The following is a 15,578-nucleotide window of genomic DNA, read 5'->3' on the forward strand; positions in this document are numbered from 1 at the left end:
CATGGACTTACTGGTATTCTACTACATGCTTATTGTGATTTTAACAATGGAAGAAATTATATCATTGATGTGGAGACAGAGGCCACTGGAGTTGCTGAAGGCAGGGAGATGGAAAAAGAGAAATAATATGGAGGATTTTGAGGACTTAGAATTGTCCTGAATGATACAGGACATTATATACCCTGCCATAACCTACAGAATGGAGTGGGAGAGAGTGTAAACTATAATTGAAACTACAATCCATGCTGTTTGGCAATGCTCCAAAATGTGTTCATCAATTGCAATGAATGTACCATGTTAATGAAAGAAGTTGTTAATGTGGGAAAAGTGGGAGGTGTGGGGAGTGGGACATATGGGAATCCCCTATATTTTTTTATGTAACATTTTATGTAATCTTTGTATCTTTTAAAAATAAAAAATATATATATTTAAAAAAAAAGGAAGATAGAGACTAATGTAGGGACTGTATAACAGTGATTTTGGTGGTGGATGAAGACTGTGGTTAATAGTTTAAGAATGTTCTTCCTCTACAAAATGTTAAGTATATGGTGATACATGGGAAAATTACAACTAATGTAACTTATGGGTTGTAGTTAACAGTAATATTGTAATACTCTTGCAGCAGCGGCAAAGAGGATTTTATATCCATTCTAAGGGACAACAATGGGGAGTATAAAGAAATGTGGGATTTTTCCTCTTGGAGTAATGAAGACATTCTATGGTTGACTGGGGTGATGACAGCACAGCTCTGTGATGAATATGAGAGCCACTGAGTGTACAGTTTGAATGGACTGTATAAAGCATGAGACTATGAATCTTGTGGTAGAAGATGGACTATGGTTAGCAGAACAATAATGAGGAACATTCTCTTATGAGCAATAACAAGTATATAACACTAATACAGGGTGTCATTAACCAGGTGGGTTGGGGGAAAAAGACAACAAATGTAAGACATTGGCTATAGTTAGTAGAAATGCTTTGACCATGCTCTTTCATAGTTTGCAACAAATGTTTCACACAACGCAAGGTGGTGGTGGTGGGATAATGTATGGGAACCCTGCATGATGATATGCATGTTTGTTTTGTATGTTTACAACTTATACTACACACTTGTTTATGGATGTTCATAAATGAATGATAAACTTCAATTTTAAAAATGTTTTTGAAAATGACCATGCAAGCTGAAACCATACAAAGTGGTCTCATTCAATGGAAAAAGTTTCAATTGTTCTGTAACCATAAAAAATTTTTGTAAAATCAATAAACCCTTTATTACTGTCCATTTTAAATGAAAAAAAGATAAATGAACATTTGCTTCATACACTGTAATTTAAAACATTAAAAACACCAAGAATTTTTTTAAAAAATAAAAAAGGGTTTGTTTTTCCCAAAAAATGTTAAAACCAACGTTCTTGAGGTTTTTAAAACCCTATTTAGGGCCCTCTGACATGGTATAGAACTCCAAATCCATATGCCATGACCATATATACCCTGTGGGTCTCCATAGCCTTCAGGAGAACCAGTACCTAGGGTTGTATCTACTTTGTTTTTTTCTGGGGTCCTGCTGAGGAGTGCGTAAGCACAACCCCTCTGATGACCTCCCGACTCTTTTTTAAAGCCTCTTAGCCATATAAACTCATTTTCCTTTGCCATTTCCCCCTTTTATTCAAGGTCAAAAAGCAGTTTTTAACACATGATCCTACATGTAGGTTGAGATATTCTGCTGGTCTGAGTTGACCCTTTTATTCAAGATCTCTTTCTAGTTGCATCACTAGCTAGAGATTGGTAGTAATCCCTCGGCACAAGGGAGGCTCATCCCCAGGAGTCAGGTCCCACACTGGGGGGGAGGTAATGCATTTATATGCTGAGTTTGGCTTAGAGAGTGGCCACATTTGAGCAACATGGAGGCTCTCAGGAGGTAACTCTTAGGCACCCTGCAGCTCTAGGCCTAGCACATATTTCAGGCACACAGACTCATAAGTATAGTCATCAGTACAAGGGCTCATTATTGGACCATCCTTCCTTGTTGGTCTTTGCCGTTGCACTTGGGGAATTATTGCTGTTCCATTGGGGAATATAACAGAGCTCCCCTGTGTAGGAACTCAGCAATCCCTCAGTTGTCATTTGTAACTGTAACTACTATGAAAATACCCAACATATATCAGAACATTTTTATGTCCTCTATATACATGCCCTGGAGTACTCCCTCCCACCCATGTGCCCATTCTTCCAGGAAAAATTAAATAGTCTACGAGGAAATCCTTGAAAAACCAATATTTCATCTACAGAATGTATTAAGTCCAATAGTGAAAAGAATTTATAGGCCTCCTTTCCAAGTTTTGTTTTCCTCATTGGACAGTTCTCTTATTCCCATAAGGGTGAAGTAGAAAGGATAGTCTAATGCTCTTGCTCACCTCTCAGTTGAATTTGCAAATTAATTAACCATTTCTTTGGGGATGCAGAGTGTTTCTATTCTGTTTTGTCATAATGCTCATTAATATACAATGTTGTTCTCCCCCCCCACCCTTGCAGCTTGTGTGTGTGTGTGTGTGTGTGCTGTCTGCTCTCTGTGTCCATTCGCTGTTTGTTCTTCTGTGTCTGTATTTATTTATTTTTATTTCCCCTCTCCCCTTGTGGCTTGCTTGCTGTCTGCTCTCTGAGTTCATTTGCTGCGGGCTCTTCTGTGTTCTTGCTTGTCTCCCTTCTTTTTTTTTCGTTGCGTCACCTTGCTAAGTCAGCTCTCTGCCGTGTCTGCGGGCCAGGTAGTGCTCCGTGGCACTTGAGGGCCGGGTGGTGCTCCCTGGTGTCTGCGGGCGGGGCGGCACTCCGCAGCATGCAGGCGAGCTTGCCTTCACAAGGAGGCCCACGGGATGCAAACCACGGGCCTCCCATATGGTAGATGGGAGCTCATCTGATTAAGCCACAGACACTTCCCTACTCGATGCTTTTATTTTAAATAAGTGTAAAAAGAGAGCAATCCTTCCAGATCTGTGGGTTCTAATCTACTCTCTGCTTGTAACCTCTCCAGTATAACCCAGGACAGATATTCCTCTTGATTTAAGGGTAGTGCTACAGATGTATACTCACACATGAGCTAGGACATTCTTTGTCGCAGCCTGCTAGTGCTTCTTTAGTGTGCTTGATATTATGGGTTGCTAAGCAATAATCCTAGTACTTACATTGACCTCACTGACATTCAGAATGGAAGTAGACATGTGCTTGGTAATGAGTCTAATCAAACATTTCTCTCCTAGAGCCATAAAACCAAAAGAAGAAAAGGAGGTACAGCAATAACAGGGTTAATAAAACAGGATTCTGAACAAGCCTTTCTGAAACTGTCTTTTGACTGAGGATCCTCTGAATTCAAGGTCACAAATTATAGCATTGCCCCAAGAGCAAATTAAATTAGAGGCTCAATTGAATATAATTCCAAAGAGGTACTGTTTTGTTTTGTTTTGTTTTAACATCTTGTCTGCACTTGGACATTCCTAAACCTTTTACCAATAGATTGATTCATTCATTCAATAAATAATTACCGATTCCTCACTATGTGCCAGGAAATATGTTAAATCCTGTAACTCTTTTCCAAGATTATTTTGCTAAACTCCTCCTAGAATTAAGAGTCTTTCAAATTCTCCCCCAACACACGCATACCTTCACCTCTTTACTAGTCTACTTTCTAACACACGTGTGTCTATTCAGGCACTATGGGCATAAATGCTTTCAAATGAATAATTACAGGGAGACCAAAAAATTCTTTATTCATAATTTGATAGGTCCAGTCTTAAAAGTGATTTTTACCATTTCCTGCACTTAGTAAATGGCCCACTTCTGGGCATAGACTCAGTACAACTCTATAATAGGAATGAATTATAATCCATATTATAGTAAGCGTTAGCAGGCTCTTTCTTCACAAGGGGGCATAAAACATTAGTTGGGCTTACTGTTAATTAAATTGGTGAAAATTGACCCAGAAAGGCTACTCAACGAGCTCTATTATATTCTCTGTAATCATAGGCCCTGTTTGAAACTCAGCTGGCTTGGCTTTATTATCAGAAATTCTTAACTTTAGTACACAGTATAGAATGACTGCTGTGAAAGGAGGAAAAGAAGCACATTCTAAACACCATTGCAACTAAAATTCAATAGCTACAGGAAAAGACATTTTCTTTCCTGTTAATCTTAGGACTGTCTACTAAGAACAGAGCTGAGCAAATGGATAGTTAAAAAAAAAAGATTTCTCAAAATGCAAGTTAAACTCATAGCCTGAAAAACAGAATAACCAGGGTTTTAAAAAAATGAGGAATTCACTGGGCATATTTAACCACAGCATTTTCTATGCAATGATATGTATTTAAATGCATTCTGGAAACTGCCTAGCAAGGTAACATTATTTTAATTTTGACAAGGTAACATCATTTTAAAATTTTGACAAGGATAAAGATACTTCCTGTGACATATTCAAATTGCAATAACAATTTTCTCTTCCCACTTCTTAAACACACACACATACACACATTTACAAAGGTTAATATTAGGTTTAATAGGGATTGATTACTGACTAAATATATTGCACTGCATTTCATATTATATCAAACAATTGCAATATTTTCAGTATATGTCATATACTGTACTGAGATGAATAGACTTAAACAAACAGAACACATTTTCTCTACCATAATTGAATAAGAATAAGAGAAATTGAAAGTACAACAGGACTGACCTTAAATGCTTGATTGATATTTTTCTAGAGATGCAAGAAATCACATGACTTCACATGTGTGAAGTTTCACAGGTGCAACCACAAACTGACTAAAATGAACACCTAATTAAATTTATAACAAATTACCTAGATCACAATTTTGTTTGGTATGTTTAAAATAAAAGAGTCAATTTATAAACGTTGTCCAGGTGATTAAGGTAAAGTATATGTATGGGGTTGTGGTGGTGGTGGAGGGAAGGGGTGAGGAAGACAGGTGAAGACTTGCCAAGAAGAAACTTTTTAAGATTTAGTGAAGCTGCGAAAATCTTATGTTTACAAGAATAACAAAATAAGCGTTGAAATGTTTGGTTCTTAATGTGTATGTGTTCTATAATAAGAAGGACTATTAAGTAATGGCTTTAATTGTTTTAAAATTTTGGAGAAAATAAGCACGTGAGAGTCATAATTAGCATCTATATAAAAATTTATAATTTAGAAAATACTTTAATAATTATTATTACTGTATAATTCAGTCTAGCACAGCCTAGCACATACTTAACACTCAATACTTGTAAACTGAATTTGAAGGAATTTATTGTGAATTTGCTAAAAATTTTAAATATTGTCAAGAATTTGTCAGTACAGGATTTCACTAAGTATCTGGAGTTAAAAGAGCTGTAGTTAATGGGGTGCGTGTCTTCTTCACTTATTTGTTGCCTTTTGGTCCTGTAAATTTTCAATCTGCATAATTATGTGGGATTTGGGTTAAGGGTGGGGCTAGTTAGAAGTCAAGCTTTGGATCAAGCAGAATAAATGTGTGATCAAGCTCAAGGTAAAAAGAAGAAACAGGACAAGCAGCAATAAGCAGCGCAAATCACTAATGTTTTTCATTTTATTTTTGTATTAATGACTTACCTGCTATATGTCAGTCAATTGTCTTCACTACGTTTTCTCTTTAAGTACAAAGTGAATAGTAATAAAGTTGACTCAAAAGTATGAATAGAAGATGAAGAGAATACATTTTCAACTATTTCCCAAATAGCATTTAAAATAAAAATTATTTACCAAATTCCACTTTAAAAGCAAAATCTTGAAGAACACCTCCCCAGTGAAAATGTAATGATAGTTCTAGTTTCTATTGTGCAGAGGAAAGGCTAGTTCTCTACCTTGGGGTTTGACTTCGGCTGTTGCTTCTTCCACCACATTGTCATTGGTCCCTGTTACAGTCATGTCTGGTATACTCTTTGAAAGGAGAAAAGAAAAACCAGTTTCTAAATTAATTGTTTTTCCTCAAAGTCACATCAGTCTTCCAAAAAATAATGGAAATAAATGTTTTGTAGGAGTTACAAAACATTTCTATTTCATTTCACTAGGATTTAATGTTCTGTATTAGAAGCAAAGCAGTAATCACAGTCTATTTCATGTATCCACAAGATAAAATGCACTGACTCAGCATGTCATTGCATCCTCCTATTGTGAACAAAGTAATATGCTAGGAATATCATTCCAGATATGTATTAATTCTTGAATTATACAATACTTTCTAAAAATATAATTGAGACCACAGCACAGTGAAATCAGACCTTTGAAAATGCTACTGTTTTCCTTGTCTGTTAGAAATACCTTTGACATTTGTAGTTGAAAGAAAATATTTTCATATCAACTAAGGAAATTAAAAGGTTGGTTTTATGAACACACAGTGATTCATGCTGATGTGCTTTATAAAAACGGTAGTAGTATATCTTTAAGCTTCATATTAGTTGGAATGGATATGGCTCAAGCAGTTGAGCACCTGTTTCCCATATGGGAGGTCCTGAGTTCAGTTTCTGGTGTCTCTTAGAAAAAACAAAAACAAACAACAAGCAACAAATGAAAAAACCAACTCAGGGGAGCTGATGTGGCTCAGTGGTTGAGCACCAGCTTCCCACACACAAGTCCCAGGTTCAATCCCTACCCTTCAGTACCTCAGGAAAAAAAAAATTCATATTAGTCAACCCATATAACTATTTTCAATTGCCTCTCTTTTTCTATAAATTTTTCTTCCAGTATTTATTTATTTTACACAAAGTTACTTAAATGATTAACATGGACATTATATTTTCAGCATAATAGTAAAGTTACCTTAAAAAGTGGTGGTTACTATACTTAGGGTAATATCTGATTTTATTTTATTTTTTTATTTCTCTCCCCTACCCCCCCCCCCCCAGGATGTCTGCTCTCTGTGTCCATTCGCTGTATGTTCTTCTGTGACCCCTTCTATCCTTATCAGCAGCACCGGGAATCTGTGTTTCTTTTTGTTGCATCATCTTGCTGTGTCAGCTCTCCGTGTGTGTGGCGCCATTCTTGGGCAGACTGCACTTTCTTTCGAGCTGGGCGGCTCTCCTTATGGGGCACACACACTTCTTGGGCGTGGGGTTCCACTACGCGGGGGAAACCCCTGCGTGGCAGGGCACTTCTTGCGTGCATCAGCACTGCACATGGGCCAGCTCCACACGGGTCAAGGAGGTCCAGGGTTTGAACTGTGGTAGGCGGAAGCCCTATCCATTGGGCCAAATCCACTTCCCAATAGTTCTGATTTTATAAAGCAACCCATATTCTCTGTAATTTATAATGACTCTGCACAAATAGATACCTGTCTATGGGAGCTTCCTGCACTGGCTCAAATGAGTCAGCTTAAAAATAAGCAGGCTTGGGGAGGTGGGGTGGAAGGGGAGAGAAATAAATAAATAAATAAATAAATAAATCTTTAAAAAAAAAAAGAGCAGGCTTGTCCTTTTCCATTTGCCAGTTTGTTTATCTTTCTGAATACCCACATCTGTTTTTCTTCTTCATAAGAAAATTTATCCAGTTTACTCTCCAGCATTAACATATCTGATTATTCATGACAACTCTACCTCAATAGGCTCTATTACTTCTGTTGCTTCCTGCTTCCTTTCGTTGCCTTCTATTTCATTTTCCTGAAATGGAAACAGTGTCAGCAAATGGTATCCAAAAGGAGCTGGAGATTAAGCTAATATTTTATACTCCAGTACAGAAAGATTTTGATTTTTTAAAAATTTCACATAATGAATGAACATCATACCAACAAAAATTATACAAATTTGGTTGAATTAACAAATCCAAACAATAACAGACTTTTCATATATAACTAAGGAACACCAACCAATCAGCAGCAGATCACAATCACTGTGACCCAACTTTCAAAGTCTGACCCCTTTTCTCAGCATTTCCATCAAACCTGATGCAGAATACTCCCACTAAAAAGGGAAATAATTAAATGATAGAATATGAAATTACATCTCAATTTTCCCAAGAATATTGAATCTTAAATCCTCTCATAAATGATTAGAAATCTATGTAGGCTACCTGAGCAGATTTTAGTTGCTCTTGAGATGTTCCCTCACTCATCTGGACCACTTAAAGTTATCACCAAATGGTAGATAAAAGTATTACTAGATCTGTATTAACAAAAAGAGAGAAAGAAAGTATTAATAAACAACAAAAAGTATTCTGGAAGATCAAAATCTTCCCCCACCCTCACCCTACTGTACACCACCATTCTACTGAATGACAGTAAGTTCTCAACTACTAAGTTTTTCCAACTGTACTACTGCTATTACTATAACTGACCAAAGCTAGATTGTGCCAGGCTGGTGCTCAGGGAGACAAGAAACAGAGTAATCATCATCTTTATCATCTTAAAAAAGCACTAAAAATTCAGTTGAATTCATTTCTAACAATATCATTAATTTTTAACTTACTATTTTTAAACTTTCAAACTTATAGGACAGTTACAAAAAGTACAAACCCCATACAGGGAACTTCAACATATCTCTATTCCCCCTGATACCCAGATCTACCAATTTTAACATTTTGCCCCATTTGCCATATCATTCTATCTAGACATTTTCTGAACACCTGAATATATGTTGTATAATCATTCTCTTTGAAAACTTAATACTTCGATTTATATTTCCTAAAAAGAGGGATATTGACTTTTTTTAAGACTTATTTTTTTATTTATTTCTCTCCCCTCTCCCCCCACCCCCCGGTTGTCTGCTCTGTGCCCATTTGTTGTGTGTTCTTCTGTGTCCACTTGTATTCTTGTCAGCGGCACTAGGAATCTATGTCTTTTTGTTGTTGTTGAGTTATCTTGCTGCGTCAGTTCTCTGTGTGTGCGGCACCACTCCTAGGAAGGCTGTGCTTTTCACACGGGGTGGCTCTCCTTACCAGGCACACTCCTTGTGTGTGGGACTCTCCTATGCAGGGGACACCCCTGTGTGGCACGGCACTCTTTGCATGCATCAGCACTGCAGGTGGGCCAGCTCACCATACGGGTCAGGAGGCCCTGGGTTTGAACTCTGGACCCTCCACATGGAAGGTGGACACTCTATCAGTTGAGCCAAATCTGCTTCCCAGATATCAACCTATGTAACCACTTTAAGTACAGTTATCAAGTTCAAGAAATTTAACATTGATATAAAGCTTACAATTTATATTCCATTTTTTCCTAATGTCCCTTTGGATCTTTTCTTCTTCTTTGCTAGATCTCATACAGGATCATTTATTGCATTTCGTTGTCATTATCTCTTCATTTGCATACACACACTCTCTTTTTAATTCTGGAAACATACATACAGTATAAACTTTCCCATCTCAACCCCTCCCAACCGTACCATTCAATGGTATTAATCATGCTCACAATAATGCGGTAACTTTACCACCTTCCATTTCTAAAACTTTCCCATCTCTCCAAACAGAAACCCTGTACCAACTATGCACTAACTTCTCATTCCCCTTTCACCCCTTTCAACCTGTACTCTAATTTCTGTCTCTGCAAATTTGCATATTCTCTGATATTTTCTTTATAGTTATCATGGGCTTAAGTTTAACATCCAAAATCTATAATAATCACATTTGCTTTGATACTAACTTAACTTTGATAGTATACACAAACTATGTTCCTATAACCCTCTGTCCCCCTACCTTTATGTAGTTCTTGTCACAAACTACATGTTTCTATATGATGAATCCAAAACCACTGATTTCTTAATACATTTTATGCATTTACCTTTTAGATCTCATGGAAGTAAAAAGTGGAACTTCAAATAAAACATACCATAGGATCAGTATTTATATGTACCCATCTTGTTACCCTCACTAGAGATCTTTATCTCGTCATGAACTTTGATCTGTTGTCTGTTGTTCTTTCCTGCAGAACTCTCTTCAGCATCTCTTGTAGGGCCAGTCTAGTGGTGATGAAGTCCCTTATCTTTTGTTTCTCTGCAAATGTCTTCATCTCTCCCTCATTTTTGACAGACAGTTTTGCCAGATACAGAATTCTTGATTGGTAATTCTTTTCTTAAATTTGAGGTGTTTTCAGACATTATTCTTTGAATATTCTCTCTGCCCTCCTCTCTCTTCTTTTTCAGGGTCTCCCACAATGATAGTGTCCCACAGGTTCCTCAGGCTCTGTTTATTTTCTCCATTCTTTCTTCTTTCGGATTCACAGAGTGAGTGATTTCAACTGTTTTTTCTTCAAGTTCACTGACTCTTTCTTCTGCCAGTTCCAATCAGTTGTTGAACTCTTAGGGAATTTTTTGTTTCTATTACTGTGGCCTTCAGCTCTGTTTGGTTCCTTTTCATAATTTCCATCTCTCTATTGATATTCTCTTTATATTTATCTATCATTTTCCTGATTTCCTTAGGTTCTTTGTCCATGTTTTCCTTCAGCTCTTTGAGCATATTTTGGACCATTTTTAAAAAGACTCTCTTTGTTATATCCCAAGTCTGCTCCTCCTAACTGATGGTTTCCTATGCTTTAACCTGCTCTTTTACTTGGGTCATTGCTTCCTTTTTCTTTGTGTGTTTTGAAACCTTTTGTTGAAACCTGGACATTTTGATATTTTAGTGTGTTATCACTGGAATTCAGACTTGGAGGTGTCTGCTCCTTAAGCTTGTATCCAGCTAGCATTATAACAGAGCTTTCTTGAATCCCAGAAGCTAACAAAAAAAGGAGGAAAAAAAGAAAACATCTTTCCCAGTCTTTGCAGATTAACCTGTGCAACTCCTCTCCTTCATATCTTACCCATACAATGAGCTTAAAGAATAGTTCCAGGCCAGTGCAGAGGGGCCTCCCTGATTCTTTGTGCACATGCATCTTGTCTTGGGCACACATGTGTGCCCATAGGAATCCACACACACACACACCCTTACATAGGTACAAGTATACCCTCTTCCCTAGGAAACAGTTTTCTCATGTTCCTGGGCATAATACTGCATGTGCTACAGCCAGCAGTCCTTTACTCTGGGCAGCATGACTTGACTGCTCTCCCACAGCATTCTACAGAAGAGCTCTACAAACTCTTCTACATGCAGGACAAGTTTTGGGATGCCACCATCAGGCAGACTGGTCCAGGCATGCATGCTCCCAGGATCTGCATGAGGGTTACTCTGCTCCTTCTGGAAACAGGACCAGGGATACACAAGGGCTGGCTCCATGCTAAACAGGTAAGGGGATGAGGGCAGAGTCAGCCAAACACTACGAGACAAGATCCTACCACTTTTTTAATTTTTTAAATTTATTTCTCTCACCATCCCTCCCCCCCCCCCCATTGTCTGCTCTCTGTGTCCATTCACTGTGTTTTCTTCTGTGTCTGCTTGCATTCTTGTCAGTTGTACCGGGAATCTGTTTCTCTTTTTTGTTGTGTCATTTGGCTGCATCAGCTCTCCATGTGTATGGCACCACTCCTGGGCAGGTTGTGCTTTTTTAATGTAGGGTGGCTCCCCTTACAGGGTGAACTCCTTGTGTGTGGGGTTCCCCTACGTGGGGGACACGCCTGCGTGGCACAGTACTCGTTGTGTGTATTAGCACTGTGCATGGGCCAGCTCACCACACAAATCAGGAGGCCCTGGGTTTGAACCCTGGACCTCCCATATGGTAGACAGACACTGTATCAGTTGAGCCATTCCCACTTCCCTAGATCCTACCACTTTTAAGTGGACTTTTCTTGATTTAGCACTTGCTCTGTTACTGCAGTTCTTTGACTGTTTTCTGGAGTTTTGAGAAAGATGTTTCTGTCAGTTCTTGCTGATTGTTCAAAAGCTTCTGGGTGGGGGGATAGAGCCCTGAAGCATCTCACTTTGCCATCTTGATCCATTTCCCACCACAAGTTTTTGAATAACAATCAAGTTGAGGTGAAGTAAAAATTTGATGGCTACTTGATTCATATGAGAAAGGTAGGCAACCAGTCAAGTAATTATTTCCTTTAAAAGCTTCTTTTTGGGGGTGGAGGGTAGGGGACTGGGTGTTTGGAGGTAATGTGATTTTATTTTTCTGGTTTACTTATTCATATTGGGGAATTAAAATGAGTATTTACCAGATTCCCACTTCACTGCAAATGACTATAGAGTCAGCCAGTGGTATTATCAAAATTACTGCTATGCCAAAAATCACTTAAGAGTTTGTGAATATATGGGCTAGGTGGTGTGTAAAGAGTAAATTATATACATACAGTTTCTGCCATAGGAGCAGTTACAATTTTGGAACCCTTTAATTTGAAGTAGTAAGTATATAATGCAGTATTTACTTTTCTTTTTTATCAGCATAACATATGTTCTAGTTGAATAAACCAAAAGGGCTGTCTTGGAAACAATGGATTCCAGCATATAAAAATAGTTGCCTCAAAGCCTTTTTGAAGCAGTTTATAAATAAAAAATAATATAAAATAGATTTCTGTAATTGGTCCCAACTGTACATTCTCACAACCTGCTATCTTTGCTTATGATGTGCATCTCCTGAAATTGCCAAGAAGCTTTTCTCCAGTTCAAGTCAATTTTGTTTGGATGTGCCCAGATAAATCAAATTCAACTCAGTAAACATTTATCAGGTGCCTTATATATACAGGCAGATGTTGGGATTACAGGGATGAATAAGACCTACCTTTGAAGAATTCCCAGTTCAGTGACGGTTAGAGATAAACACATACAATTCAGTCTGAGCAATGCCAAGATCAGAGGTACATACAAAATGCTAAGGGACACAGAGGAAAAAGCAATTAATTTTCCTGGGGCTATCAGGGAAGTTCTCACAAGGAAATAGATTTTCAAGTTGGATTTCAAATGACTAATAAGAAATTTTAGTGTACAGGAGGAGGGAAGGATATTTGAAGCAGAAAGAAATTATATATTCAAGAGTATAAAATTTTTAAAAACTTTTTTTGAAACATTCATGTAGCAGATCATAGTTAAGTAAAAGAAAGTAACTGGAGATGACTGAAAAGGCATCTATATTCAATCTATGAAAAGACTTATTAAATCAAGGACTTTGGACTTTTTTCTGTACACTTTAAGCATAGATGGATGTGATCAAATTGGCGTTTTAGGGAAGTGGACGTGCCTCAACTGATAGAATGTCCATCTACCACATGGAGGGTTCAGGGTTCAATCCCTAGGACCTCCTGACACACCTGGTAAGCTGGCCCACATGCAGTGCTGCCACGTGCAAGGAGTGCTGTGACACGCAGGGGTGCCCCTACAGAGGGGAGCCCCATGTGCAAAGAGTGCACCCTGCAAAGAGAGCCGCCCTGCGTGAAAAAAGCACAGCCCACCCATGAGTGGCACTGCACACATGGAGAGCTGACACAGCAAGATGATTCAACAACAACAAAAAAGAGACACAGTTTTCCAGTGCCACTGGATAATGAAAGCGGATGCAGAAGAACACAAGGAAATGGACACAGAGAGCAGACAACAGGGAGGGTGGGGAGAGAAATAAATCTTTTTTTAAAAATTGGCGTTTTAAAAAACTTAACTTCACTAGTAAGATAGAGGATGGGCTAGATGTGTGAAAGACTGGAAGAAGAAAGAATGAAGGTAAATTTTACATATTAAATGTTGCTCCCAAGGCAAACGCCTTATTCCCCATCACTCTAGTCTAGGCCTTGTCAAATGTCAGGAGCCCAACCATATCCCTTCAGTACTCACCTTTTCATAACATGCAGATGTTTTCCACCTGCAAGTATCTGTGATTCTGTGGGAGCTGACACTGATGGGAGAAGCTTGTAGCCAATGATGGGTGGGAGTTGCATTTAGTCCTGAGCGCGGGGCAGTTCTAAAATCTGTTCTGTACTGTCTCCCAGAGTTCTCCAGTAAGGTCGAGCCTCAGTTGCCTACTTTATTACCCAATAATGCACTTATTGGCTTCCTTCCCTTTCTTGTATTATTTCCCTATTCCCCTACCAATGTTTCTGGAACACTTCTCAAATGAATTTACACTGAAATCCTTGGCTCAAGGTTCTGTTCTGAAGGAACCCCAACTAAAACAGAACTGGGGGCATAACTGGATCTAAGGAATGAAAGAGAAGTAGTTAAGAATGACTCAGCCTTTCTTTTTTTTTTTTTAAAGATTTATTTTTTATTTATTTCTCTGCCCTTCCCCCCCTTGCCTTCCCCCCCCCCCCCATTGTCTGCTCTCTGTGTCCATTTGCTATGTGTTCTTCTGGGTCTGCTTGTATTCTTGTCAGCACCACCTGGAATCTGTGTCTCATTTTTGTTGCATCATCTTGCTGTGTCAGCTCTCCGTGTGTGTGGTGCCATTCCTGGGCAGACTGCACTTTTTTCGCACTGGGCAGTTCTCCTTACAGGGCGCACTCCTTGCGCATGGGCTTCCCTATGTGGGGGACACCCCTGCGTGGCGCAGCACTCCTTGAGCGCATCAGCACTGTGTGTGGGCCAACTCATCACATGGGTCGGGAGGCCCTGGGTTTGAACCTTGGACTTCCCATGTGGCAGGCAGACACCCTATCCATTGGGCCAAATCCACTCCTAGCCTTTCTTATTTAGAAGGCTGCATGGATGGTGATTTCAGAAGTGAACTAAGGAAAGGAGAAAAAAGGTTTGAGGGATGATAAAATGAATTTATGTTTAGAGGTATTATTCTTAAGATGCCTGCTAGGTAGACTGGACAAGGCCTCCACTGTCTTCCAGTGGACTTCATTGTGAACAACTTCCTGCCAATGCATCAGTATATTTCAATGACAGTCACACTCCTACTAGAAACTTCTATCAGCCTATTTAGCAAGCAGTTCAAGTAAGTGCTGTGGTTTCTATCTCCTGTCTGGACATTGACTGATACAAGTAAATGAATTTAGTAAAAGATCATTAAAGTTTTTTTAAAATTACAACCAGGTGGGATTGTGGGAAGATGGCAACAAAGCTGTCAGAGGACCTACTTTGGGGGTCAACAGACAGGGACAGTGCTACACAACTCCCAGGAGGGTGAGGGACAGAGAGATGAAGAAGCTGAAACGACAAACACGAGTTATCAAACTCCCATGGCAGCCACGAAGGGCTCCCCTCCCCCACCCCCAAAATATTAAGCTGGTGTAAAACCCCCTGGCTCACTGCAGCTGACTGAAAAGGAAAGAGACACCTTTCTTCCTGTCAGCTGTGTAAGGGAAAAGGGAGGGGAGAATGGGATGCTTTTCTTCAGTGAATTCAGCCAGCAGCGCCCACATTGAATCTCTGATCTGGAGATTCAACACAGGAACACAGGAAAGCCAAGATTGAAATACCGCCATGGAAAGGTAGGCTGACGTATGCCATCTCCTGTCTGGTCTGGAAATTGCATGGACAAAAATCTTTCCTACTCTCAGTATCCAGCCCCTATGAGAAAATATGCACCCCACTAGTGAGTCTCTGGCCCAATTCTGAAAACTTAAGCTGGGCAATTTTAAAGACTGAGAATAAGTTGAACCAAATATCAAAGAAGAGCTGTGGGGGAAAAATAGGCAAGAGAGAAAGATTGGCTATCCAAAGTAAATAAACAAACATATTCAGAGGTCTAGATATCAGCAAAAAAAATTATAAGCCATAC

General features: G+C 39.0%; 1 protein-coding gene across 4 annotated transcripts in view; it reads right to left on the reverse strand.

Annotated features, from left to right (window-relative positions):
- Nucleotides 1-15,578, reverse strand: part of EFCAB5 (EF-hand calcium binding domain 5) — a 277,520-nt gene that overhangs the window by 244,032 nt on the left and 17,910 nt on the right. For all 4 annotated transcript variants that reach the window (XM_071210465.1, XM_058283113.1, XM_058283114.2 and 1 more), the window contains exons 2-4: nucleotides 8,069-8,160; nucleotides 7,597-7,659; nucleotides 5,869-5,944 (exon numbers count right to left, since the gene is read on the reverse strand). Coding sequence is in view for 3 of the 4 variants with exons in the window: in XM_058283113.1 (XP_058139096.1) it covers nucleotides 5,869-5,944; nucleotides 7,597-7,659; nucleotides 8,069-8,110 (181 nt within the window). In the remaining variant the exon portion in view is untranslated. The remainder of the gene's footprint in view (nucleotides 1-5,868; nucleotides 5,945-7,596; nucleotides 7,660-8,068; nucleotides 8,161-15,578) is intronic.

Source organism: Dasypus novemcinctus, chromosome 21 (assembly GCF_030445035.2).
Source record: "Dasypus novemcinctus isolate mDasNov1 chromosome 21, mDasNov1.1.hap2, whole genome shotgun sequence".
Classification (NCBI taxonomy): domain Eukaryota; kingdom Metazoa; phylum Chordata; class Mammalia; order Cingulata; family Dasypodidae; genus Dasypus; species Dasypus novemcinctus.